Source organism: Daldinia loculata (genome assembly GCF_022478755.1).
Source record: "Daldinia loculata strain CBS 113971 unplaced genomic scaffold F4817scaffold_5, whole genome shotgun sequence".
In the NCBI taxonomy this organism is placed as follows: Eukaryota; Fungi; Ascomycota; class Sordariomycetes; order Xylariales; family Hypoxylaceae; genus Daldinia; species Daldinia loculata.
Genome location: NW_026054859.1, coordinates 172,083 through 197,508, shown reverse-complemented (window position 1 = coordinate 197,508; position 25,426 = coordinate 172,083). Strand labels below are relative to the sequence as shown.

The 25,426-nt window shown below is 48.5% G+C and overlaps 9 protein-coding genes across 9 annotated transcripts; 2 read left to right on the top strand and 7 right to left on the bottom strand.

The window, feature by feature from the left end:
• Window positions 1-916: 916 nt before the first annotated feature.
• F4817DRAFT_326050 (Thioesterase/thiol ester dehydrase-isomerase) lies at window positions 917-3,395 on the bottom strand. Its single transcript, XM_049301846.1, has 4 exons — window positions 2,872-3,395; window positions 2,651-2,737; window positions 1,332-2,141; window positions 917-1,252 (listed from the first exon to the last, which is right to left on the bottom strand). Exons 1-4 carry the CDS (start codon window positions 2,971-2,973, stop codon window positions 1,202-1,204), a joined length of 1,050 nt encoding a protein of 349 aa, XP_049162615.1. The 5' UTR covers window positions 2,974-3,395; the 3' UTR covers window positions 917-1,201.
• Window positions 3,396-3,768: 373 nt separating this feature from the next.
• On the bottom strand, window positions 3,769-8,510 carry F4817DRAFT_326045 (oxysterol-binding protein). The gene is made up of 3 exons (XM_049301845.1): window positions 7,929-8,510; window positions 5,296-7,849; window positions 3,769-5,244 (listed from the first exon to the last, which is right to left on the bottom strand). Exons 1-3 carry the CDS (start codon window positions 7,946-7,948, stop codon window positions 4,063-4,065), a joined length of 3,756 nt encoding a protein of 1,251 aa, XP_049162614.1. The 5' UTR covers window positions 7,949-8,510; the 3' UTR covers window positions 3,769-4,062.
• Window positions 8,511-9,068: 558 nt separating this feature from the next.
• F4817DRAFT_212203 (4'-phosphopantetheinyl transferase) lies at window positions 9,069-10,696 on the bottom strand. Its single transcript, XM_049298706.1, has 3 exons — window positions 10,336-10,696; window positions 10,107-10,244; window positions 9,069-10,041 (listed from the first exon to the last, which is right to left on the bottom strand). Exons 2-3 carry the CDS (start codon window positions 10,197-10,199, stop codon window positions 9,172-9,174), a joined length of 963 nt encoding a protein of 320 aa, XP_049162613.1. The 5' UTR covers window positions 10,200-10,244; window positions 10,336-10,696; the 3' UTR covers window positions 9,069-9,171.
• A 1-nt stretch (window position 10,697) lies between these two features.
• Window positions 10,698-11,953, bottom strand: F4817DRAFT_212198 (uncharacterized protein). Its single transcript, XM_049298705.1, has one exon. The coding sequence runs from the start codon at window positions 11,781-11,783 to the stop codon at window positions 11,004-11,006; it is 780 nt and encodes a 259-aa protein (XP_049162612.1). The 5' UTR covers window positions 11,784-11,953; the 3' UTR covers window positions 10,698-11,003.
• A 1,491-nt stretch (window positions 11,954-13,444) lies between these two features.
• Window positions 13,445-15,770, bottom strand: F4817DRAFT_212185 (signal peptide peptidase-domain-containing protein). Its single transcript, XM_049298704.1, has 2 exons — window positions 14,643-15,770; window positions 13,445-14,580 (listed from the first exon to the last, which is right to left on the bottom strand). The coding sequence occupies exons 1-2, from the start codon at window positions 15,587-15,589 to the stop codon at window positions 13,698-13,700; spliced, it is 1,830 nt and encodes a 609-aa protein (XP_049162611.1). The 5' UTR covers window positions 15,590-15,770; the 3' UTR covers window positions 13,445-13,697.
• Window positions 15,771-16,248: 478 nt separating this feature from the next.
• Window positions 16,249-17,044, top strand: F4817DRAFT_212177 (peptidyl-prolyl cis-trans isomerase-like 1). Its single transcript, XM_049298703.1, has 2 exons — window positions 16,249-16,380; window positions 16,482-17,044. The coding sequence occupies exons 1-2, from the start codon at window positions 16,348-16,350 to the stop codon at window positions 16,935-16,937; spliced, it is 489 nt and encodes a 162-aa protein (XP_049162610.1). The 5' UTR covers window positions 16,249-16,347; the 3' UTR covers window positions 16,938-17,044.
• Window positions 17,045-17,078: 34 nt separating this feature from the next.
• On the bottom strand, window positions 17,079-19,213 carry F4817DRAFT_326039 (uncharacterized protein). The gene is made up of 2 exons (XM_049301844.1): window positions 18,693-19,213; window positions 17,079-18,598 (listed from the first exon to the last, which is right to left on the bottom strand). Exons 1-2 carry the CDS (start codon window positions 18,762-18,764, stop codon window positions 17,444-17,446), a joined length of 1,227 nt encoding a protein of 408 aa, XP_049162609.1. The 5' UTR covers window positions 18,765-19,213; the 3' UTR covers window positions 17,079-17,443.
• A 407-nt stretch (window positions 19,214-19,620) lies between these two features.
• F4817DRAFT_326038 (acyl-CoA N-acyltransferase) lies at window positions 19,621-21,551 on the top strand. The gene has a single exon (XM_049301843.1). It carries the CDS (start codon window positions 19,910-19,912, stop codon window positions 21,086-21,088), a length of 1,179 nt encoding a protein of 392 aa, XP_049162608.1. The 5' UTR covers window positions 19,621-19,909; the 3' UTR covers window positions 21,089-21,551.
• A 230-nt stretch (window positions 21,552-21,781) lies between these two features.
• On the bottom strand, window positions 21,782-23,467 carry F4817DRAFT_356320 (uncharacterized protein; the record flags this gene model as incomplete). Its single annotated transcript, XM_049305778.1, has 4 exons — window positions 21,782-21,837; window positions 21,877-23,191; window positions 23,241-23,320; window positions 23,371-23,467. The coding sequence occupies 4 exons, from the start codon at window positions 23,465-23,467 to the stop codon at window positions 21,782-21,784; spliced, it is 1,548 nt and encodes a 515-aa protein (XP_049162607.1).
• Window positions 23,468-25,426: the final 1,959 nt, after the last annotated feature.

Sequence of the window (25,426 nt, the reverse complement as noted above, 5' to 3'; positions counted from 1 at the left end):
AACCGTGATCCGTGGACCGGTTCCAAGATTGCTGGGCTGCCGATACCGCGGGTCGAGTTTCGCCGGTGGCCTTGAGTACATACCTAAATATCTCGTTCCTTTTGGCCGCCGTCTCATCCTCGGCTTTCTACTTTTTAAGCATTGACTCGCCCGGAAGCTATCTGCTAGGCGTCAATAGGCTTGTTGCGTTCTAGGTGATAGAGGGGATGTTGGAAAAGGGGGCGTACTTTACCTACTTCCACTGTTGAGACAGATAGGCAAGTAAACGGAAACCCTTATTACATAGGTATGTATCATGTTAATCATCTAAACCCTAGGTATTCCTCATCACCGCTCATTCCCACTCTATGTACATGACCTCACGGAGAGATTCCGGACAGGACACATTACCGAACCTCTCTACCGCGCTCACCAAATGATGATTCATCTCGCGGACAGTTACCACAATCCGGTAACTCTCCGACGCGAAAAAAATTCCCAAGGTCGTGCCGCCCGATTACATCTCCCCTTCCGGCGAAAACGGCCGGAGGAAAAATCGACTAGCCAAGTCAACCCGCATGAGGATCCCGCTTCAGTCATCCCTTGCCTTCCCTTAGTAATTACACCAACGCGGCGTGGATCATAGTATCGGGTCTGACTAATGATATCTTGTAGCTGCCCCAAATCCCACATCCCACATGGCCGACTTGCGGAAGCTGTAGATGCTCGGAGATAGTCCCTCGGTATACTTCCTGGTACTTGCTCGAACCTCTAAGTATATTTATGTAGCATGCATGAGGACGACCAGCGTTCTTATAAGTAAACCTTAATATTCCAACTAAGTATATCTTAAATCCGGTAGACGCCCTAAAAATGACCCGAGAGCGGATGCTATATATGTAGTAAAGACCCTTATGACAGCAAGGCAAAACTCTCGATGGGAATCGGACATACGAACGGGTATAATTCTGTGTACGTAGGTATCTACTATAATCTAAAAATTCGCATCTACATACTCGCGTGAGACCTTTGCATATGCCGATTGTACTATGCAGCCTCCCGAACCACGTCTTCAACCCCCCCGACGGCTATGAATAACAAGTCTATAAATCCCATCCAACTTACAAAACTCCATTCTAACTAGCAAGCAAGCACAAACACCTCGCTAGGTCCCTTTCTATTACCCCTTCTCCTCTTACGTAGCAAGGCTAGCCACGGCCTTCTATAGCTTCGCCTTCTCCTGGTTCTTCTTCTTCTTTAATCTTACAACGCCCTATATATCACAATATACTCGTTAGCTGGGGGAAACCACCACAAAATGACTACCGAAAGGGTAAATCGGAGAAACTCACCTCCTGAAACGCGGTAGCAAGCAGCGTCCCATCGCGGCTATAAATCTTCTGCATAACCACACCCCTACCGTCTCCCGCCCAGGGACTCTCCATCTCGACGAACATCCACTCGTCGGCGCGCACCTTGCTCGGGTTATGGAAGTAAATCGAGTGGTCCAGCGACACCATCATGCCCACCTCAGGCCGCTTCGCCGTACTCTCCAGCGTCCCGTACCCCTCCCACTCGTTCAGCTGCTCCAGGTGCTCCCGGACGTCCGGCTCCAGCCTCCCGATGTCCTCCGGTCGCACCGGGTACCGCCACAGTCGGTGGATGCGGCTGACCGTCCCGATGAAGTACGAGTCGCTAACGTATGCCAGCGCGCTCAGATGCGCCCTAAGACCGCCCTTCTCGCTGATCTTGCCGCGCGCGCGAACCCACTGCCACACGCGCTTGGTCGCGGGTGAGCTCTCGTCGTCGCCGTCCCCGGGGGCTTTGCATCGGAAGCTCTGGAACGGATCGTCGCCGGCCCGGCGCAGGAACGGCGGGTCCTGGTAGTCGTCGGGAGGGGTCTGGGCGAGCGCCTCGGCGGGCACGGGCACGGCGTGCGAGACGGACTCTTCGCCACCGCTGCCCTCGCGCACGAACGAGCACGTGACGGTGAAGATGGCATGGCCGCGCTGGCGGGCCTGCACGGTGCGGGTGCAGAAGGACCGGCCCTCGCGCACACGCTCGACATGGTACAAAATGGGCACGCTGGAGTCGCCTGCTAGCACGAAGAAGCAGTGGTACGAGTGTACTACGAAGTTCGGCGGGACAGTGCGTTGGGCAGCCTACAAAACCGTGGGGGAATCATGTTAGTCGGTTGGTTATTTCGTCGCAGTCAGCTGACGGCTTGCATGACGCAGGCGGGTGGGAGGTTGTTGGTTGGGGGCACGATGGAATCCGAATTATGCAAGCGGAAACTCTCCGTCGGGATCCCAACTCATCGTACCCCGGCCCGCCTCCGCCTTATCCCGCCTTTGCATATGCAGGTGAGATAAAAGGGAAGAAGTAGGTATGGGAAGGGATAGAAAGAATATAGTAGGGTTATAGTCGTTGGGAGCACAACACCGGGAAGAGACAAAAGCCGACCGGATGCCGACCCAAGCAACCCTCCGCTCGGAAGAACGACGAGTAAAGGATTGGCAGGCAAACAGACCAGAATAAACAAACAAGCAAACAACTCATACGAGATGGGGACAAGGGAGGAAGTGTAAGTAGTAATAAGCAAAAGCAATAAAACCAACGACAACCCATTAAGAAACAACGGCAGAAATAATAAAAAATGCACAGCACATACAGCAAGCGTCTGCGCAATAACGGCGCCTCCGTAGATCCCCCGCGCGCCGGGTGGATGCCAGAGCTCGCGCGTATTGGTGAAGAGATCCTATATAGCAAAGCACGAGTCAGCGGCGAATCTCACGTACATAAATAGATACACACACACACACATATATATATAGTATGGCAGTTATTAGTGGCTATAACAAATAAGGAAAAGCAAAAAGCAAAAAAACTCACAGGTCCGATGATGCTCAACTCAGTTAGCTCGAGCGCGTTCTCGATAGGCGCCTTGGACGTGTCGAGCGGCGGCGGCCGGACCAGCGTTGGGAATTCGCCCATCTCGTCGGATGTCTTAACTGACTATCTCTATCTCGCCTATATCTTCTTTCGTCTTTTCCTTCCCGTTCCTACGGCTTGCAGCGGGATTTTACAACGGATTTGGATCCCCGACGCAGACTCAGGGGGTTTGACGTCGCACAAGAGAGGCCGCGATCGATGATGTTATGTTGTGCTAGCAGCTAATGTTGGTTGTTGGTATGTTGTAAAAATATATCCACAATTAGCTCAAGTACGTTGGGTATTTTAGTTAATTATACGTGTCCTAATGGATATATGTATAATGTATTCCGTACAATCGATGAAATTAAAAAAGAATAATAAAAAACAACAATAGATAAAAACAAGTTTCCCTGCGCAACTCGAAAAAGAAAAGGCGTTCAAGATATCCCATCCAATCGACCTTCTCCTATTTGCGAGACTTCGCTTTCGCATGCAAAATCCCGTAGCCGACAAGGATCGAGCCTAAGGCTATGGGCCAATTGTCTCAAAGCGTCTGCTTACGAAATCCGATAGCTCGAACATTATTTAATTTATTTTTACCGAGGCTCGGAACCAAAGAGGTGGACCACGGCCCGCAGCCGGCGCCAAGAACTCGCTGTCCAAGCTAATGTTCCCAAGTGCCGGCCGATCGATTTCCTTACACGTGTAAAAGTCCTTGGGTTACCAAGGTATGTACGGATCCGTACGTAGTTCTATATGTGGTAATAGGCCAGCAGGCTTCACCTTGTACCGGCAAGTAATAGCAGGCAGCAACTTATAGCACAGAAATATGACAGCTCTCTTTGTGAAGACCCATGCGTAGTCGCGATATACTACTATTTTAGTATCATCTCAATTAACATTTGTAATAGCTAATAGCTAATAGCTAAGGCTATATACATAGAAGACTCAGTTGCCTCTGAATTCATAAATAATAAGAAACTTGCTGAACAAACTGAATGTTAGCCCATTCACCTGACAGTCATGTTTATAATCGTCAAAGTAGCAATGCCTCATTTCATTCATACTCGTCTAACAAGCCTCGCGCATGTGCCTCTTATATATCATGTACAGCCACGTCACTACGGAATACCTACTAACCAAGATTCATTACTCCTGCTCTTCAGACGAGTAGATCGGCTCTAAGCCATCCCACGCGTGAGGATCCCCATTACCGAACTTCTCTCGTTGTGTCCAGTACTTTCCAGTAAATTTCCAGTGCTCTACCCCCGTGATTTCACATGTCGTCTTCTCAAACCACGCAGGGGTGAATTCCTCGCCGTGTTGTTGCCTCGTCTTCCGCCTAGCTCGCTGCGCCTCTTCGAGCCGGTTCTTTTCGGACGCCGCTAAATCGTATTCACCGTCTTCCATCGCTCTCTGATCCGGACGGTACCTGGAGTCGGTGGGGGCAATCCATTGCTTGAGATTATCGTCTATGTGGTTGAAGGTGAGCACAAATGGCGTAAGATTAAACGGTATACCTTCAGGCCTGGGATTGGCTTCCCACACTATGAAAGCTCGGCTAGGATCGCCAATGCTTCCTCGTGTGTCTTTCGGCTCTTCAACAGTAGCTTCAAAGCCGGGTGTAAGGCGAGCGTAGAGCTTGGAATTCCAACGGCCACCCAAGCTCATACGCGGCCGGCCGTCGGCGTCCAAAATCTTTCCAGAAAGCTGGTAAGCGCTGGATGCCTTCCAACCTCGCTGCTTAAAATCTAGCAAGCACGTTTCTCCGGTCGTCCAGTTCTTGATTTCTACAAGACCATAGTTGTCTACGACCGGGTTGCCGGTAATGATGCCGACTACCTGCGATTTAGGCTTCTTCCACGTGAAGAAATCCTCTTTGCCGCCAGCAGTGGGACGTAATCTCAGGAACCAGGTGCCAAGGTGATAAATATCGAACGATTTGCCCAAGAATCTGGAGTCGACTTTGGCCTCACCCCAGTAAGTCCACTTTGCAGATTCCGCATACGCTGCGCCGATAGGTGGGTGGTGGCTAACTTGCTCGATAAAGAAGCGGTAGCCTCTATCCGGTCTCGCATACTCAAACGTCTCGCCCAAGAGCGGGTTGAATGGTTTCGCGACACGACCAATAGTCGACGCGAATTCACTCGACGCGAAGGCAGCGACGTACAGCATGCGTTCGATCGAATCTGATCGATCTGCTGCCATATCTAGTAGGTCCGCATACTCCATATCTTCACCAGTTCGATATAGCAGAGAAGTTGGCTCGTTGAACGATACTGGCAGCGTCATCTTCGTCATATCCTTACCGATCATAGATTTCAAGATGCCCTAAAAGAAATCAGCACCTAAGTATCAACTTAACGGAGTCCGTGAACTTACCCATAGACCAATCTTTGGTCGGTTGTCTTCATCCAATTTTAGTCTCGTCCTGAAGCCATTCTCATAACCTTTAAATGCACTGCTGACGTCTATCCCTGATATTACGACGTCCTGTCCGGAACCAGCGGACGGCACAACGTCAGACGGCGGCATCGGTTCTACATCGACTTCTCCTGCATCTACAGCATCGAAGAATTCCTCCTGCTCGGATTCTGAGTCGCTAGAGAGTTCGATGGCATGAGAGTGTAAGGTTGATTTGCGCCCTATGCTCTTCAACGATGGCGAGTGTAATGGGTCGGGTGCCTCATCCTCGTTGGCACCAGACACCTCAGTATGTACGGCATGGGAACTATCTCTGGTAATTGGCCTAGATTCGCCAGTGCTTCCCATAACTTCGCGAAGTGCCCGTTTAGCTAACTTTCGCTTCGTTTCGGCTTCGCTGACTCTTGCTTCCAGGACTTCTTGTTCTGCGGCTACCTTAGCCATACTCTCTTCCCACATTTGCCGCATCTCAATTTCTTGCTCTAAACGATATTGCCAATGTGCGTCGCGATCCTTCGATATTCTAAGAAGGTCCCCCATAAGGCCCTTTAGACTTCGGATCGCTGCGTCGTACGTCGCAAGCGCTTGCGCTGCTTTAGGATCCGCAAGTGATAGTGATGGGTTCCGATTTACTTCCGCCTGTAACGCTGCGCTCACGGATGCTAGTGTGTCTAGTTGGAGCCTTGCTGACTGTGCAGTGATATTGAAAGCGTCCTTAGTCGCTGTCGGAGCTTCACCACGGCTTGACTGATCTGCGTATTCGTCGTCGTCGTCGTCATCGACCTCGCCGGGGATTGTGGGCGCTCCGTTACTTTGTCCCTTAATCTCGGGGCTACCAGCGTCAACGAATTCGTCATCTACGCTGCCCGTAGTACTAGCATGAGATATTCCAGCCCGCGAGCCAACTCCCTTCCCTATTGAAGAAAGGCGAGATAACTGTACACTATTCCTATGTTCACCTGTGCTTGCCACTTCGCTATGAGAATCAGTAATAGAAGGTTCCGCTGGCTTGTAAAGGCTGTCTCGAGCCTGCCGTAACATTTCAGCACCTTGTGCCTTCTGTCGTTCTTCCTGCTTTGCTTGGTCCTTCATCCACTGAATCGCATTATTCAGAGCCCAGAACCATCGTTTAGCTTCGACTTCGTGGTTAGCCTTCAGCGTATACTTTACTGATGACTTCCCGATGATCTCGAACTTCGTCTTTTCCTCGGGGCTCATGTATAGCTTGGCGATGCGCATGCTAATGGCTCCCCGACAAGCGTTTTCTGCGTCATCCTGGTGTTTATAATAACTCAGGACACCATTTTCGAGAACGAACCAACGCAGCTGGTAACCTTTACGGTAGTTGGTCCACTTCTTGAGGTAACCCTTCATCTGTGGTTCGCGTCCAGCTAGAGGGTCTCCTGTGATAGCTGGTCCAGGACCACCTTGCGAAGTCGCGTGCCCGAGTACCGCCTTCTCCTGGATACCACGTTGAGCAGCTACCGCGGCAGGTGATCGCTTGAGCATCGCCTTTGTAATATCGTCGTTGGTAACCTGCTGGGGAAGTTTGCCTTTGCGATCCCGTTGAAATGGGTCAGCACCGTGAAGGAGAAGAGCTTGGATCAGCTTTGTGTCTCTCTTGCGGGCGGCCTCATGAAGCAATGTCCCGCCCGCCTGAACGGTCACGGGGTCACAAGGTAGCTCGATACTATTGATGTCTAGGATTGTCTTGACACGGGGTTCCTCTAGAACCTGACCAAGAGTATCATAGGCTCCTGTTTGCACGAGCTCCTGGACTTGCTTAACTTTATCCTGCACGAATAAGGTCCTCGCGAGCTGCAGCTGTTGGAAGATATCGGGATTTCTTGCTACATCTAAAGGGAGCTTTCCCTGGTTGTTTGCAACGGCATCGTTGATATCCTTCTGCTCTAGCAGTAGCCGAACTACCGGGGCACGCCCCTGAGTAGCAGCCACATGTAATGGCGTATTTCCATCTTTGTCCCGAGCGTTCACATCAATATATCCGGCGCCATCAGAGAGTACGTATTCTACCACGTCGAATTCGGCGCACTGAATGGCAAGGTGTAGAACTGTCGTGTCATCTAGGGGTCCCGCATTTGCTCCGCCGATAGAAGATGTACTCGCGCGAGGCCCGGATTCTGATGTTTCTCTAACCGCCTTGGATATTGCAGCCGTATTTCCGCTCCGTAAAGCCTCGACGATACGGAATTTACGAACGGATTGTTCAAGCGACGAACCCTTGTCGGCCACGGAGAGGCTGTACCGATTCGGATTTAAAGAGACGGGCTCGCGGGAGGGGATCCGACTAACTGACATCTTTTGGCTATGACCCTTGACGGAAGCTTGGTGGGACATGGGAACGGCGGGGGCAGAGGTGCTCGTGATAGGAAGTGAAGCAAGCCCGGAGGTTTGCGATCCATCTTCGGAGATAGCATCGTCATCATTACGATTATCCTTATCCTTGCGTCGGAGGAGGGAGAGGGCGGCCGACTTGGACCGCTTATGCTGACTAGTTTCGGAGCGAGTCAGTTATCTTATCTAAAAGAAGATATTTCTACATGGCGGAATTGATAATAAAATCTACTTACCCATCTCCAGTATCCGACATGTTGAATTAGATGATATAACCCTGGTACCGTTTGGTACCAAAATTGCAGACTGATAGGCAACTCGATTTAAGGAAAGTTGGTGGTGAGGATTTGACGGTGAAAGAAGATGTTAGTACAGCATGTTCAATGATCGACGAGGAAGTAGTAGCAAGATTAGAAGCGAAATGTTAAATCGAAGGGTGGAATTTAGTATGTAGTTAATAGGTTAGGAATGATAGTTAGGATTGAATGTCAACGGTGTCTTTTCACAAAGACAAGCATTTTCTCCCCTCGTCACCAAAATGACGTTTTTAGCTGGACTTGTTCGAGTAGTGCAGCTTCCCTCTCCAATCCTAGTGTAGGTACGGAATAGAAATCCAGAAATTGAACGAGACGCCAATCTCAGGGAGGGGGAACATTCCCCACCAATCGAACAAGCTACGTTAAAGACTAAGACACGTATAACGTACAGTGAATATATACGGTGCTATACAGTTATTACACGGTGTTGGTACCTGATAGGGTACCTGATAGTGCGTCTACATTAATATTCTTTCCTTCTCCTAAAAATATGCGGAAAAGTTTAGCATAAAGTATGAATTTCTATACCTCGTTTTTTAAAGTTGCACATTACCAAAGTTCACTCAACTAAGAGAAAATGCTACTTAGCATTTCTCAACATTATCATTGAATAAAGTCTACCTAAACATTCACAGCCCCAAATTAGACTCTAACCCCACTCACAATAGGTACAAAGTGAATATGGTATACTTACCTATGCGGATTAACTACAATTATTAGTCTCGCGCCTCAAAATACTACAACAAACCATATGGCCTACATAGGTAGTAATCTAAATTGGTGAATATCACGATGAACTACAGCACCACAAAAAAGTCATGTTGGGTAGTCTCAAACGAAGATCATCTGGCGCATACTGCCGTCACCCTGCAGGAGTCGGGTGTAGGGCGATGTGACCATAACCCTCCTCTAGAAGCCGTAGCAAGGCTATCGACACACACCATCTTCGCCGCTTAGGCTGCGGCTGGTCACTGGCAATCCAACGGAACCTAGATCCGGTAGGCAACTGCTCTAGATAGAAATAGATGTGGTCTAGTGACTAGAAAATGTTCATATTTCAGGACCGTATGAAAAGCATCCTATATGAGAACACACGTTTCATCAATACCCTCAAAGCAACTTCGTAATATTCGTAATGCACAAGATGACTTAGTCTAGCAAATCAGTCATCTAGCCGGTCTTCCGCGTCAGACAAAATCTGGTTCATCGGCAGGAACTCGTACGGTCCCAAGTCCCAGCTGAGAGCGTCTTCCTTGCGGTCCGGCGTCCGGATGGCAGAGCAGGTCATGTAGTCCGGTCCTAGGGAGCGCAGGCAGATATTTGCATCGTCGACCTTGTTCCCGTGGAACAAGATCTCGTGGTCCTTGATGATCTCCTGCTTCTCGATGACCTCGCCGTCCGGTAGTTGCACGAACCCCTGGCTGGGGTGCGGAGCCCGGAAGTGCTTGAACTCGAGGTCCTTAAGCCACGGTGCCAGGAGCGCCTCGCCCGTCATCTTAACGTAGGCCTCGCGCAGGCACCAGAGCGTGTAGAAGGCTCGCAGCTTGAAGTCGATGATTTCATCGCCGCGTGCCAGCGGAGGTAGGCCTGGCTGTGTGCTCAACAGATCACCCTTTAGGTAGTCTGCCTCTGATCGACCGAATACATCCGAGTGCAGGTCGACAAAACTACCCCAGCCCTCCGTGTTGATAACCTTATGGTCGCGCACACGCCGCTCGCTCGTACAAACTACATCTGTCCCAACATCGACTTTACCGTCATACCCGGCTACAGCTACGAGAGCGACGATGCCGGCCTGATGGCTGACGTTGAACGCGACGGGTTGCTTGCCCGTAGCAGGGTCTACGTAGACGGGCTTGGTCTTTTCGTCCCGCGTCAACTTAGTATCCCACCACGAAACGCCAGCATATTTGCTGACGACCCAGTGCTTCAGCAGATGCGAAGCAAGCGACATCTTCGCATCGGCGACGAAGTAATATTTTAGCACTGCCTTCTTCTCATCCTCGGTGAGGAGGGCCAATGCGCGCGACGCCTAGACTGACGTAAGTTATTTAATCTACCCGTCGCAAGACTAAAGCGAAGTTAAATTGCTCATACCTCTTTCTCGAGGTCTTTTGTCTTGGTCGCCCCAAGCCATAATTGGCGGGTGTCGACAAGGTATTGTATGACCTCCACTTTACCCGATCCCATGGTGTTTTTGTTGGGTTAGGAATGGTGAGGAGGTTCAAATTGCAGCTAGCAGGTTTACAGCTTAAGTTATATCGATATCGAAAACGTGAAAACGTGAAAACGTGAGAAGAAAGAAGTCCGATCGGATCTGTCTTACCTCATCTCATTTCGAACTACCTAATGGTTCCTTATGCAGCTATGGCACATCGATTCCTTCGTGTAACATCCTAATTCATTATTGGCTCTAGAATTGATGAGGTACATAGCGGCGGCAGCTACTGATCCTAGCACTAGAGTCCGCTGAATAGACTTTCCACTAAGCGTTCAGGCGTTAAGTCTAGACCCACTACCAGAGATCCATCACCTCCACTACAAACACATCCGACTTCTCGCAACTGCAGGTAGTAAAAAAGCAAAACTTTCCAATTAACAAAGACATATACCTATATATGTAAGGTAGCTACATATTTAGATGAACAGCAACAACAGTTTGAAATTATAACTTCCCATCGCCGTATGGATATCTGTATTATCCGTATATCCCAAAAGGCACTATGTATAAATAGTAACCCAAAACCCGGGGACCCAGTATCCGTCCAATGCAATTATATCCTCCTATTCAAGACCTAAGCCAAACATGAAAACTTCCTCCGTGTTAATAAACAGCCACCAAGTTAAAACAATATGTTGGCCCATGAGACCATGATGGTAACATAAAACATGAAAGTAACAATGCAACTCCAGTCCCGCAATCCATCGCTTACGCTTCATGGCTTCATGTTGTCATAAGCCAGACTTTAGCATCCTATTAAGAAATAGGGAGCTTTACTCCTCTTCCGAGACATCTTCCTCGTCATCCTCTTCCGAGGAGTCGTCGTCCGAGGAGGAGTCCTCATCTTCCTCATCCTCCTTGACCTCCTCTTCCACTTCTTCTACCTCCTCCACCTCTTCTACCTCCTCAATCTCTTCCACCTCCTCTTCCTCCTCCGAGTCATCTTCATCCCTATTAACCATCTCCTCCGGCGCGTAGAGCCCAGCGATGGTCTCCAGGCCAACAGACGTCATACCGCCGACCCCGCTGTAGGACACATCGGGATATACCTCCGCGATCAGGCTCACGAAGTCAGCGTCGATTATAAGATCAAGATCTTCGGGGTCAATTGGCTCCAAGTCATCCACGGAGACATCGTCGCTGTCGCTTAAATCGGAGTCGTCCTCGGGGGAAGCGACAGCAGCAGTAGTAGTAGCAGTAGCAGTGGTATCGGGATGCTCCTCAGGGGGGGTGATAGCGTTAGAAGCAGAAGCGTACATTCTCTCTATGATGGAAGGAGTCTCAACCATAACCATACGGCAACGCTTGATCGAGCGGCCCGTTTGGTCCTCGTCCTCTTCTTCAGGCAACTCCGGCGGCGTGCCGAAGGCCTCATCGTACTTGCGCTTGATTCTTACTGGCCCCAATGGAGGTGTGCTAGTCTCTGTGTTGGTGTTCGGTGGGGTGGCGGAGCCCTCTGGGGTCTCGAGGTTGCGGTTTAATAACATTAAGATAGGTGCCGAGCGCTTAGGCAGCTCGACCTCAGGGCTTGGGGTGTGAGCGTTGTTAGGCATGTCGGTAGTAGCGTGGATATCCGTTATGTTAATTATGTAGTGAATTATGTAGCGGTGTTTCTGATTGTTATTTGATAGGCGGATATCAAGTCGAGGGCGACTTCAATAAAGGGGTAATATATTTCAATAGGCGAAATATATGATCAGATAGGATAGTCGAATCAATTGCCTACTCTAGTAGGCTGTAGGTGTTCCTTAGTTGATATGATCTCTATTTGGATCCCGTATTCTCGTATAGTCGAGTATATAGACGGTTGGTACAATTGTATCCGCCTATGACAGTATATGTTAAGAGTGCTGTGTTGTGTGTGTTGATAGTGGCGTGCATACCTTAATATGATAGTAGTAATATATATACACTATATATAATATACAACGATAGTGCCGTACGGCGTATAAGCGTTGCTAATAATGACCCAAGATATAGGTGTTGGGTGGTAGGTAGAAGCTAGTTAAAGATAAACGATATATAATCGTAGATCAGGATTGGTCTCTATAGCAATTGATTGTCGATATTGGCTTGCTAATAAATTTGGGAATAGTAATAAGAGAGGAATAATTTGGGTGGCAGGTAGAAACTAGTTAGGGATAAACGATATATAATCGTAGATCAGGATTGGTCTCTATAGCAGTTGATCAGTTGATTGTCGATATTGGCTTGCTAATAGATTTGGGAATGGTGATGAGAGAGGAATAATTTGAGTGGTGTGCCTAGTAGGCGGTGATAGTTTTGTGTTTATAGTTGAGTATGTTTGAGCAATCGAGTATTTTTGAACAGTTCGGATTCGTAGACAATTGCTTAGGAATTGGGGAAAGGTGTGAAGAATGAGAAGGATGAGAAATTTCCACAGATGGATAGAAAGGGCCCTTTCTATCCAAATGTATTGCCCGGGCAGTAGAAACATAAACCTACTCCCAGACTCATAGTTCTATACTTGAAGGGGGATCTACTAGCTAGTTATATGCTTTCTGGGTAAGTAATAGCATCTATAAACGCGCTATAGGAGCAGCGTAGGGTAGAAAGGGTCCAAGTACCTCCCAACAAATACAAACCGTGCTGGGTTAAAAGCTCTGAATATGTCCCGAGTCAATCTCCAGTCATTGTCCTAGCCCGGATTGCCACCCGAGTTTATGCCTAAAACTTTTGTTAAAGATCCGGCTATACGGACACTCATGAGCTCGTGCCCCTTTCCAGACTATCTGACGCCGCTCATGGGTAGGAACCCCGGGCTCACATATTTAGTACCTAGGTACGTATAGTCATATCTTTTATCGCAACTTATGTTGAGTCTACTAAGTTATGCTATAGTACTGTAGAATAAAGTATTCGGACTCGTCTATAGAGTTATAAATGGCTACCTAAAGTTTATATCCAACTAGAATGAATACAGTTTGAAAATAGTATGTTTATAGTCGATATTATACACCAACTCTTCGTATTAGGCCTATAAATAAACCATCATACTGACTCATAGTAACTTCCACCCTAAATATCAAGTAACTAAACTAAATATCCTAGCAGTAATCATACACGGGCCTTTTACTTCTATGTTACCTAGAGAAACCCCCCTTTAGCTTCTGTCAATGTATCAATATGATAGTTATGAACTGTCACCTTTATCGTTAAAATCACCCGAGGAAATAAAATTAGAATTTGCACATCCATAATTGTAACTGTAGTTCTAGCTAATAAACTATAGTTTCGTTTACGTGGTCTAATTCACTCCTGTCAGTATCTAGGGCTATGCTTTTAGAAATTTAATCGAATGATGCTCAGATGGCATGATTAACTTCAAGCCGTTTGGGAAACGCTAAATTAATCATTTTGGTGCTAGGACTTCACACATGTAGCTATGTAGCATTTTCATCCATAACTACCGAGGTACGTCTGTATAGAATGCTATCTGTGTCCCTCTATGAATCGCCAATTTCGCTGGGTGCTGGAACCTCGATCGAGAAAAGGAAAACAGGGTAGCCCTTATTCTTCTTGGCTTCGGGCTTAGAATCCTTCCCAGCCTTAAGCTCGCCTTTCTCGCTAACCTCTTTGTTGGAGGGAGTGTTCTGCTTGGTCGACTTGACATCAGGGGAAGCATCATCGTTAGCTTTGGTATCCGCCTTATCTTCTGCCTTGTCGTCACTCTTGCTATCATGCTTCTTCTTATCCTTGGCCTCGTCCTTGCTCTGAACTAAACTGATGACGTTTCCATCCCCATCAATTTCTACTATCGTATCTGCGGTATCTAGACTACCATCCTCTGTATAGCCCCACATTTCGCGAAGTTCTCCTCTGAATAGGCCCGTAATCCAAGCGGCGAAAACAACGCCAGGAACAAGGTATAGCAATGCTGGCTGTGCGTGGCGGTAGACTAATAGCATAACCAAAGTCACCACCATAGCGAGCAGGTATCCGATTAGAGCAGCGTAGAAATACGGTTTAGGGAATACCACAGCTTTTAGTGCGGGCGTGGCATCTGTTGACAGTTTGCCAAATTTTGTACTCCAGAACCAATCTCCCCATTGCTCTTGTGGACTGACGTAGTCCGCTTTGACTACCATGCGTTGTGTCTCCGTATTAGTGACGGTTTGGCCTGAAGACTCATCTTTACTTTTTAACTCCACGGGGACAAACTTTTGTTGCCGGTAGTAGTACATGTAGAGATCAAAGCGCAGGCATAGCCCGACGAAGATTCCGGGAAGTACAATGTCACCTAGTCCGAGCATACTAGCTTTAGAGGGTCCTTCGAAGACGAGTTTGATAGGAACGTCAAGCTTGGTAGCGACAGTCACCATGTAAGGGCTGTACTCAAATGTAAGCGAAGTGAATTATGATAAGCATAAGAGATAGCACAAGAGACTTACGTATAAAAAACCATGTAAATGTCGTAGAAAAAGAGCCCAAAAAGGACAGCAGTTCCAGTGGCGAACGTGGTTGGAGACATCAAAATGATACCGGTGTAAGAAAAGGAATAACCCATAAGGTTGGATAGGAAGGTTGATTGCGTCGTATAGTATACTATGTTCGCTTGGATGGCAAGGACAAAGCCAATAATATCATTAAACTTGATTTTAAATTTCTGGTTCGTAATGCCGTGGATTGAGAGGCGAATAGTCCATTCTTCCGTAAGTAGACGACGGATCTCCCAAAGTAAACTATTCGTCGCATCGGAAACACTCAACTCAGACCACCAATATGGAAGAGGACTTTTCTTCTTGTCATCCCATACTTGTTCGGCAGAGTCCCCGTTAATAGACCACTGGCCCTTTTTCGAGGTGTCGATATGGTATAGCTTACCATTCTTCGCAAGCCATACGTTAGGAAAGATAAATCCAGTGATGTAATTTAGTGAGTCAGCAAGGAGCTTCCCCATGGCGACCAGGGACATGATTGAGAAGTATGCTCTCAATATCTTATTGAGGATCTCCGGGTCATCAAGCCATTTGATTAAGTAATAGAGTCCTGTGAGGACAGTTCCCGCCATGATAGGGAGCATAATGGCATCAGAAGGCAGAAGGCCTTGGACAAGCTCGTCTTCCTTATCTTGATCTCTCCGGCCTCCTTTCTTACCCTTCTTGGCAGGATTTGCAGACGGAGGGCGACGAAGGGCGGCTTGAGACCCGATGTAAATGCAAGCCATTGCCGTGAAGATGATGCGGCCCTCGAGGAGGAAAAAATCCCTATTGTTCCAGAGAATTTCTGGTAGGCTGGCAAGTTTCTCCGTAAGAGTCTGATTGGCTGCTAGAGACTCTGTCACGTTTGCGGCCGAGATCTCGCTCGCCGCGAGAAGAGTCGAATTGCCGCTAGCCATGTTTTACTTGGTACCGAGACTAAATAGAGGCTAAGCAATATGAGCTGGAGTTGTGATTTGAAAGGTTGTGTTCAAAGACACCTAAAGTGAAAGAGAGGCTGTTGTATGAATTTTGTTTATGCAGCATAAAACGAAGCCTGGGTCCTCAAACTGGCTCTGCTCTTTCCAAACTTGGCGGGGTTATCCTAGCAACGGCCAAGTAAGATATCGGATTTTTTATGCTTCAATAATTTATCGGAAACCTTTAGCAGCCGGTGAGCGAGAGTGTAAGAGAAGCCGTGAAAACGTATGTGGCATCCAGGGTCTTCACCTGGAGAACTGCGTAGGTCTTGGGTGCATTAGGTACACATGATTTGTGTCTAAATGAAAATGAAAAGATTCACAATGATGAGGATATATTTACGTCGGAGAATAAAAAATCAAACGAAGTATCTTCTAGCTCATAAAGGTGTTGTTTATGGAAGACGCAAAGATGGTAACTGGTCGTTCGAATCTACGTACCTGGATGACCTAAATGTGGCTTATTCGTAAGGCAGTTTTGCGTGCGCCTAGAATCCGTGGCTGCCTTCCGTATTGAGAAATACTGATAATTGCATGACTCAGGAGCGGCCAATCGAATACTCGAGGTACCGCCCCTCCAAAGCTCCAAATTAGAATCTCGACCTTTTGGAGCTTCAAAATAGCTTCAATTGACACTGAAGCTTGTGATATTATATATCTAGAGCTAATATTGTACCACGCACACCCGGCCGCCCAAGATGACTACCAATGTCGCCCTCGAGACCTCCATGGTACGTATACACTTCTATACTCACATCTTCACTCACATCTATATCTACCTACCTACGGTACATACATGCTCTTCTCCCACTAACCTCCTCCTCCTCCCCAGGGCACCATAATCCTCGAGCTCTACAGCACCCACGCCCCCCGAACATGCACCAACTTCCGCACCCTCGCGCAGCGCGGCTACTACGACGACTGCGTCTTCCACCGCATAATCCCGAACTTCATGGCGCAGACGGGCGACCCGACGGGCACCGGCCGCGGCGGGACCTCCATCTACGGCGAGAAGTTCGAGGACGAGATCGCGCCTGACCTGCGGCACACCGGCGCGGGAATCCTGAGCATGGCCAACGCCGGCAAGGATACCAACGGCTCCCAGTTCTTCCTGACGCTGGCCCCGACCCCGTGGCTCGACGGCAAGCATACCATCTTCGGCCGTGTGAAGAGCGGACTTGCTGTTTTGAAGCGCTTGGGTATGGTGAAGACGGGTGCTGATGATAGGCCTGTCGAGGAGGTAAAGATTATCAGGGCGAGGGTGCTTGATGATGAGGAAACCGTCTAGTAACCAGACTTTAAATCATACTAGTCGCATTTATCGCGAGGATATAGAATATGGTCACGGGGATGTATGATATGCATAAGTTGGCGTTTTGGAGTTCGAAAAGGCTTCACGGGTTAGACGTAGAGATACCAAATCACATAACATTCGTGGTATATACCTATGTACGAGTCAACTGTAAGCCCTCGCACTAGCCGCTAGACGGCTTGTATTACATATGTGCAAAAGAAGCGCTCTAAAGATACAGTTTGATGATGATGATGATAATGCACGCCAGATGTCCCTATCTGGATCCGATGCAGAACATTGCCTAACCCCAGCCCCTATGCTCGCTGACAATATAGCCCCGGAACCCCTTGAATGCAGTGCTGCGGCTAGTGTACAAGAAAGCTGTGAAGGTGCCAGGCGGAGAATTCCCAGAATTCTCGATGGATAGTTGACGTCTATAGTGTTTCATGGTGGAGGGTATCGTGGTTTGTTTAATATCTCAACGAGAAATCATCCCTCGACTATACAACCGGTGGGGATGATAATGTTCCTGAGCTTTCAGACTCGCGGTCATCATCTCCTCCACCGCTGGGAGCCGAAGTCTTACCATTGCTCTTTGACATAGGTGATGATATTAGCGGTTTTGACGCTCCTAATTTCAGCTTCTTAGCCGGACTAGGCACCTTCGTCATCTTCTTCTTAGGTGCAACTTCTACGGTAGACCCTTCCGCATCGTCGTCATCTACCTTCTGTTCTACACTCAGTGAGGAGCTCGTCTTAACTTTTTCTTTCTTGTTGCTAGAAGCGTTCTTCTGCTTAAGAATCAGTTTCTTGTTGGCCGCATTCGCGGGCGTGGGCTTCAATTTCTTCTTCTTGTGCGAGTCATTGTCTGTGTCGTCATCATCATCTATCTCGTCACTGTCTCTCTTCTTATAGGGACTGCCGGCCCTGGAGCTTGGGTGAGGAGTGCCCTTTTGACTAGATGGCGGAGTGCCGTCGGCATTTCCGTTCGTGTTGCTGCCATTGCTGATCTTCTGCGCGGCCGCACGGCTAGCATTACGCCCGCTATTTCCAATACATGAACCCATATGGTTATTTAATCGGGTGACCAGGATGCAGCGCTTGCACTTGCTGCAGGTTGCCGACGGGAATGAGAGCATATTTGGGGGCCGTGAGGCAGCGCCTCCACCCGTTCCTCCTTCTGGAACTGGCGTCTGCGAGTCTGAGTTTTGCTCTAGCTTCTTCTCCATGTCCTTCTTTTTCTTCCCCCTCCCTGGGCCTTGTGCAACCCATGTTTGACCGTAGATGTCGTAGCCGGGCTTGTCAATGTACGGGTGTTTCTTGCAGTAGATTATGCTCGGGTCGGGTTTCCTCGCTCCTTTGCCGTCTGTAGGATATAATAATCTTGGGAGGTGACATCTTGGGCAGACAATGTCCTTGGTGGTAGCTAGCGGGTTCCCCTTCAATAACACCTTCCCTTCGTCGTAAACAGCCGCGTCTGTTTCGACCTTGACGTCTGGTCGAGCGTCGGGGGCGGAGGAATCTGATGTATCAGCGGCTAGCTTCTCGACGCGAATGGCAGCGGTTGAGGCGCGAGCGATCTTCTCCTCTCGATGCGTCTGCATTAATAAATCGTGCACGATGTTGTAGAGTAGATCGTCAAGAATAGCATGCGCCTATAATACGACATAGTTAGCCGCATTCATATAGCTTGGGTTGTAACAATAGTTATGTTCGGAGATGTTATAAAAATGTAAACTGCCAACTCACAAGCTGGTCCATTCTCCCGGCACCTTCTGGAGCTTTAATAACTCCAGCCTTGCCGGTATTGAATGAAGCCATGGCGAACACTCAGTGTGGCCGTATGCCGACGTCGAAATATATCAAAGGTATTGACGACTTTGGCTAGGAATGAAGGAGATCCCAAGGGCTGACAAATTACGCGAAACCAAACTCCAAAGGAGTCCAAAGGAGGGATAAATGGAAATGCTGGCGTTTGGATCGGAAATATTAAAAGTAGGGGAAAAGTTCAAGTAAATGGTATCCACCTCGAGAATACCAGAATACCAGAATACAACCCCCTAAAGTTTTGGAGGTTTTGGCGTTTGTTTTATTAATTCAGCAGGCCAGGAACGTTCTCAATTGCGATTGCTGTCTGTCGGTGTTAAGAATACCGGTGATGCTTATGTAGTAGCTTTATTTTTGAGGAATCCTCTTTTTCTTTTCCTTTATCGTTAATCTCTTTCAGGCGCGCAGACGGGGAGAAGGATCCAGGCGAGCGTCCCTTCCAGATAGTTAATTAGTATTAACTATCTGTACCTAACCGGAGGCTGAATTTTTGACCCGTAAGCCTGACAGTGTAGTACAAACTAGCCGCGATAGCGAATCAACTAACTGGAATCCCCATGCATTAGTGGGCAGAAGTGTCCCGGATCTTTTAAGGTGCGCTACGTAATACCATGCAGTACCTGAATTTGTACATTGAGTACCTCAACGTATAATATTAAGGTTGATGGGTACATAGGAACTCTAATAAATTAGGTTCAGAATATAAGAAAGGACATAGACTATTACATACATATCCTTTGATCTATAATTGCTAATAACAACTATGACAAGATCACAAACTTCTTCCTTTCCTCCTAATAAGCCACCTAATCACCTGTAAATCAAGAATAATAGCGTCTTACAGCAGTACCTAAAATAAAGTGTAAGCTGTCCCCTGTGGAGCTATCGATAATTGCTAAGCTATTGTTTTTTTTTTTTTCCTTTTCGTTAGGTAATCCCTACCTCTAATTTGCATGCGCCGCGCGAGCCCGAGGTCCGTAAGGCACTTAACGCGGTCTCGCCTAAGCCGCCATTAGCATCCCGTCTTTTCTTTCGTATTGGAACTCGCCAATTTCATGTTTACGGTCTCGTGCCATGGCAATAACTTCTTTCCCTCTCAGCTGACAACGGTAGTATCGGATATTTAACTTGGAATAAACATGTCTCTTCCCTCCACTAACGCCAATGGGCAATCTTCAATCCGGAATTTCTTCCAGCCCAAGACGCCATCATACGTTCAGCCCCCCGCCATCTCCCGGGCACAGGCAGCACCTCCTGTTCCTCCATCGCCGCCGTCGGTAGCCGCCGCCTCCTCTCCAACAACTGAACAGAATGGCCCGAGATCACCGCTGTCGCCAGTCCTTACGACCGCACCACTAACGAGACCGTCGTCCCTTCACCCTCAAGCGACTATCTCACCAATTCTACCCGAACACGTCCCTGCTCTACGACGCATAACCTCTCTCCTCCTACCTGTCAACTACCCCGATTCCTTCTACGCGCGTCTCTCCGACCCGCTCTCCTCCGGCGCATTCAGCCGCGTAGTTCTCTGGTCTGACCCGTCCGACTCCAATGGCACTCCCAAAGTCATCGGGGGTCTAGTCTGCCGGCCCGAGCCGTCCCCGTTCACGTCCTCGTCCTCGAGGAAGTCTCTGTCGCAACCCATGACCCCTTCCTCCCAACCCAACGCGCTGTACATCCAATCTTTAGTCCTACTCTCGCCGTACCGGCAGCTAGGGCTCGCTGCGGCGCTGCTAGACGATGTGGTGCGGGCCGCGGCCACGAGCCCCTTCACCTGTGATGAGGTGTACGCGCACGTGTGGACTGATAACGAGGACGGTTTGCGCTGGTACCTTGCGCGCGGCTTTACCAAGCACGGCCAGGTAAACGGTTACTACTTCAAGCTGCGACCCGACAGTGCCTGGATCGTGAGGCGTAGTATCGGCCCCGTTATCTCGGCCCTGGGATTGAACGGTGCAGCAGCATCGAGCAGTACGGGAGTGGCAACAACGATTCCGCCGAGTACCACAGCCGCAGCAGCCAATCTTCTAAGCCAGCAGGCTCCGACGCCGCCGACTCTAGCAGCTACTTCGGGGGCGGGTACACTCTCAGCACCGCCGAGGAGCAACGGGCCCTCGCCGAACCGCAGTCCTGGTGCCGGAGGGTTGTCATTCCAGAACGCGCGGCCGGAGACGGAGTGGAACGACTTGCCAGCAGACATGCACGCCTCGCGTGCTGCGGCCAGCGGTCCAGCTAGTAACGCAAGTTCGCGGAGTAGCTCTACGGCGCCGCGGAAGAAGAAGGACCGCGCGTACCCTGCTGCTGCCTTCGGCAAGTAGATAGATATCTACCTGCCCTCAAGACGAGGCTTTAAAAGATAATCCGGGGTCCTACGAGTTTTATCAAGGGATATGAAAGATCCTACTATCAACTAACTAGAGAGGAAACGAGTAATGAGTTTGACGGTTATATATGCGATGTAAGTTTGCTGTCTACGTACGCAAGACTGCAATGGACAAGCATGGAAAGGTTTGAAAAGGCAAGGCAAAGGAGCCGGTAATCTATGCATAGTATATTTGTGTGATCTGGATAGAAAGATTATTTAGGATTTGTTGCGTGACGGAGTTGAGTCGAATTGAGTCGCGGCAACTTTTAGAGCCCATCTTGATATATAGAGGGGAAGAAAATGATAAGAATCCAGGCCTCGAGGCTGTCTATACATGTTCATAACCCCTTAAAAATTGATGGTGTTATCTAGTAAAATACGTGATGGACTTATTTGTTATTGAGTCTCATATTACAGGGCCAGGTATAGATAATACACTAATAGGGGTATCACATAAGAGCTTATTTCTTGTATGGCCAAAATTCACCCGAATACTTCACAAGGCTACATTGCCCTATCTAAGCATCTCCTAGCAATTATCAACACAGCATAGGACGCAGCATATAACTTTCATAATATTTATTGCATTAGGTCATGATTGTAGGTATATAAACATTCATTTTCTTCGTATTAGAAGTCGTGTTCGTCATGCTATCGTTGTCGACTCTCCGGCCTCCGGGATCGTGTTCACGACCCTCTCAGCTACACCATTCTTAATGTAATTCAAGTAATCCACAATACCCTTCTTTTCCATACTCGCAGCAACAAGTGCGATCAAAGCTGCGCCGACACCGCTGCCGTCCTTAGCGATTCCGATGCGGATCCGCTTTGCTCCCTCCGGACCAATACCTTCAATCGCAGCGAGCGCCTCGTAGATCATGTCCCGGAAGAAGGGGTAATGCTCAACGAGACTACCGTCAACGCCGATGTCGATCGGTTCATCCGTCGACTTGTTCAACTCACCACTCTGTAGGACAATCGCACCAAGAGCGACGGCAGAGAGCCGCGCCGCCCGACGTCCAACAGCATATGCTACGTTTTTGAATGCCAAAGCATCTTCAAGCGAGGCAGCATATATTTGCAATTGTTTTTCGAGTTCTTGACGAAGGGATGAACAATCCGGTGTGTTATCAGCTGCGGCAATGGACATTATCGAGCTGTCAAGGCCCCATTGTTTGAACACTCCAGAATCGGGGCCTATCGTAGTGGTGGACTTCCAATCGTTCTGACTAGAATTATCATCACGGAACAACGAGATCTCGGGTCTCTTGAGCATATCGACAATTACCAGACGGACGATCTCGCCTAAGAACATGCCGGATACCCGCTTCTCAAACATCTGGATGCCCGGATTCACGCTCTTCTTGTCCAATTCTATGTCGTACGAAGTATTCGGCAATGTGTTCATCTGGTTGTCGAAGGAGCCCCACTCAGTATTTATGACCATCAGACCCGTCGACTTGTCGTAGTCGCCCTCGACAGGCTTCTTAATGTTGGAAAGCTTTTCCACGTAGGCACCATTGGTTCCAGTTCCGAAGATGGCGCCGAGAAGAGTAGGTGTTTTACCCGGAGAAGTGTAAGAGCGAGCCATAAGCGTGCCAACAGTATCATTCACCAGAGCAGCCACTTTGACAGGGAGGCGAAGCTTGTCAATCTCCTGCTGGAGCAAGGCGCATACGTCTTTGCCAATAGCATCCGGGATGTCAAAACCCTTGGTCCACCTCATAAGAGTTCCCTTGTTAATTCCATACTGCTGAACTGGGAAGCTAAAAGTAAAGCCAAGTCGAAATATCTGCTCATCCCGGTAACCTTCCGGGGTGCTCACCGTCTGCCGCCGGCGCACGTGAGCTTCGAAATGGTCTTCATGGTGAGTTCTGAGAAATAGCTCGATCTGCTTAGCTAAGAATGAGAACAGGTCGCCAGCTTGCTCTGCGACCATTAATTCCTTCGGGATTGCTACTTTGCTGTATGTCAGGTTGAAGGTGGTGTCGCCGTTCAAATGAATGGAACAGACTCGGAAATTCGTGCCTCCTAGGTCGACAGCTAGGTATAGTCCCTTTCTCATGTAAGCGAATGAGTAGCGACGCTGAGGATACCGGACATACCTTTTCAGTGCCATTGGGAACGCCAGTGACGTATGTAGGTATTTGGCTCAAACTCGTGCCGTCGTGTTCTAACCCCTCGACTACGATTATGTTAGCTAAATTCTCGAACATGATTAATACACGGTCGTACCCATTTGCCGAAGGAACTCCTTGACGCCTTTGTTCACATCTTCGTCTGTGTACTCAAACTGCGCGGTGATGCGCTTCGTCTCTTGTGCGAGCGCCATTGTGCGTGCGCGAGATACGGGCGGGGTAGTAGGAAACGGTTGAGGAGACTCGCACACGGGCTCTTGGATTGCAACGGCGGGAGGAGACGAGATAATACGAGAGAAAGGGGGTGATGTGAGGATACGCGGGTATTGAAATTTGACGTTCATGAGGAAAAGTTGCGCGACCTATAAGTTGGAGGGGCAATTAGCAAAGAGAACCCCAAAGAGAACCCCAATTGCGTCAAAATGCTTCGATGCGGGGCCGAGCGCATATGATACGTATAATAGTATATAATAGTACCTAGGACGTAGGTAGTACCACGTAGTGTGTACTAGGTTAAGTAATAGGGGCCGTGGGCACCACATAAGTAGGTATTTTATCTACTATGTATACCAAGCCGTGGGTCTATGGGGAAAAATTCCACTTACCAGCACAAGGATCAGAATGAACAGTGAGAAGAATATGCGGATGGATGTAACAGAAGGCCGAATCTCCGCCTTATCGTCTTGCTGTCGGGCCTTCTTGTCCTTTAGATTGTTATCGTTTATGTTATCGTTTATGTTACCGTTCGTGTTATCGTTCGTGTTATCGTTATGCGATGCAGCAACGCAGATGGACGAGGGATCATCTTCAGCTCTGGCGCTGAAGCGCCAGGCTTTAATGTACTGGGACAATATGAAAGCCACGGCGAGTTTCGCGGGGCTTTAGTGGGGTTAAACGTGATAGTCTGGAGACTCGGAGGAGAATCGTCATCAAGGCACAAGGGCGACCCCGTTCCCCGTTCCCCAGGCTGCAGACGTCGCGCGATCAGGTACTGCCCAGTACCCTGCAAAAACGACCGGCCTCGCGATGATTGGGTTCAACGGGCAAATAATAACGCAGACAAGCTTGAATTTATTGGTAACCGGGCCGTATATGAGCACCACCTGTAGATCACCTAGGTCGCTTGCGACGGATGCGATGATATCATGGAGATCCACCCCTGCAGGAAACCAAGCCTAGACCCAATACCTCGCTTCGTTTGGTACTGATTTTTAGCCTAGCAGCATCAATTTGATTTTGTCCCGTGACCAGAGAAAAAAAACCGGGGTTGATACTGGCACCACAATTGAATCGTGCTCCTCTCAACGTCTCCGAGGCAAGCTGGCAAGCTGGTAAGCTGGTAAGCTGGTAAGCTGGTAAGCTGGTAAGCTGGTAAGCTGGTAAGTTGGTCACTTTCTCTCAGCAACACGAGCAACGATCGGAATACCGAAGGTTAGTTGATTCCTAGGCCAAGACCCTCGGTGGACACCGTGGGGTGATGCGAAACCACGAGCAACAAGTGGATGGGATGGTTAAGTTGAGGGTTCACTCGCTGCGACTGAACACGGCATCCTACAGAAATCCCAAGGATTCAGATGAGCTTATGAGATAAGGGTAAAGGAAGAATTCAGCCAATTGAGAATTGAGCCACAGCAGCGGGCTGACTGCAAGCGAATCAGAGAAGCTTAAATAAATGAGTTGTCAGAATTAGGTGACTGCGCAGCAGGTAAAACAGTAACAAGAATGACCAGAGGTGAAGCTACGATATCTATCTGAATAGGTCTAAATAGGAAGATGTGATGTGTAATGAGGAGAATTTAAGATTGCGGTGAAGCCGAGGACGTATGTACAATGCATAGGTACCTGAGGTAAGTGTGCCCCTCCGTTTCACGATACCTGAAGTGGGCAGCTCCTTCCCAACAATAACCCATTTAATTATGCAGCTAACGAGGCATGTCATAAGAAACATGAACCCCTTTTATGTCTATTAAGAAATAATTTAGATACTTGCTTTAGGTAGGGTTAGCAACTTTATATAAGTGCAGGTGTATAAGAGTATAGATATATGCTATATAGTTGGTGAAGGTAAGCTAAAGTCACCTAAATATTAAGAGACGCCGATAATAATAATACATGTGTCACCCCACGATAGAATTGCTATATTTGCACAATTC

Excerpts from the sequence above, each read along its gene's own strand:
- F4817DRAFT_326050 (XM_049301846.1), bottom strand. The coding sequence starts at position 2,973 with ATGGGCGAATTCCCAACGCTGGTCCGGCCGCCGCCGCTCGACACGTCC. Across the intron at positions 2,738-2,871 it reads AGTTGAGCATCATCGGACCT|GATCTCTTCACCAATACGCG; the intron begins GTGAGTTTTTTT and ends TTTGCTATATAG. Across the intron at positions 1,253-1,331 it reads TTGCTACCGCGTTTCAGGAG|GGCGTTGTAAGATTAAAGAA; the intron begins GTGAGTTTCTCC and ends TGTGATATATAG.
- F4817DRAFT_326045 (XM_049301845.1), bottom strand. The coding sequence starts at position 7,948 with ATGTCGGATACTGGAGATGG. Across the intron at positions 7,850-7,928 it reads ATGTCGGATACTGGAGATGG|TCAGCATAAGCGGTCCAAGT; the intron begins GTAAGTAGATTT and ends CTCCGAAACTAG. Across the intron at positions 5,245-5,295 it reads GACCAAAGATTGGTCTATGG|GGCATCTTGAAATCTATGAT; the intron begins GTAAGTTCACGG and ends GATTTCTTTTAG.
- F4817DRAFT_212203 (XM_049298706.1), bottom strand. The coding sequence starts at position 10,199 with ATGGGATCGGGTAAAGTGGAGGTCATACAATACCTTGTCGACACCCGC. Across the intron at positions 10,042-10,106 it reads CAAAAGACCTCGAGAAAGAG|GCGTCGCGCGCATTGGCCCT; the intron begins GTATGAGCAATT and ends ACGTCAGTCTAG.
- F4817DRAFT_212198 (XM_049298705.1), bottom strand. The coding sequence starts at position 11,783 with ATGCCTAACAACGCTCACACCCCAAGCCCTGAGGTCGAGCTGCCTAAG.
- F4817DRAFT_212185 (XM_049298704.1), bottom strand. The coding sequence starts at position 15,589 with ATGGCTAGCGGCAATTCGACTCTTCTCGCGGCGAGCGAGATCTCGGCC. Across the intron at positions 14,581-14,642 it reads ATTTACATGGTTTTTTATAC|CCCTTACATGGTGACTGTCG; the intron begins GTAAGTCTCTTG and ends ATTTGAGTACAG.
- F4817DRAFT_212177 (XM_049298703.1), top strand. The coding sequence starts at position 16,348 with ATGACTACCAATGTCGCCCTCGAGACCTCCATG. Across the intron at positions 16,381-16,481 it reads TCGCCCTCGAGACCTCCATG|GGCACCATAATCCTCGAGCT; the intron begins GTACGTATACAC and ends CCTCCTCCCCAG.
- F4817DRAFT_326039 (XM_049301844.1), bottom strand. The coding sequence starts at position 18,764 with ATGGCTTCATTCAATACCGGCAAGGCTGGAGTTATTAAAGCTCCAGAA. Across the intron at positions 18,599-18,692 it reads CCGGGAGAATGGACCAGCTT|GCGCATGCTATTCTTGACGA; the intron begins GTGAGTTGGCAG and ends GTCGTATTATAG.
- F4817DRAFT_326038 (XM_049301843.1), top strand. The coding sequence starts at position 19,910 with ATGTCTCTTCCCTCCACTAACGCCAATGGGCAATCTTCAATCCGGAAT.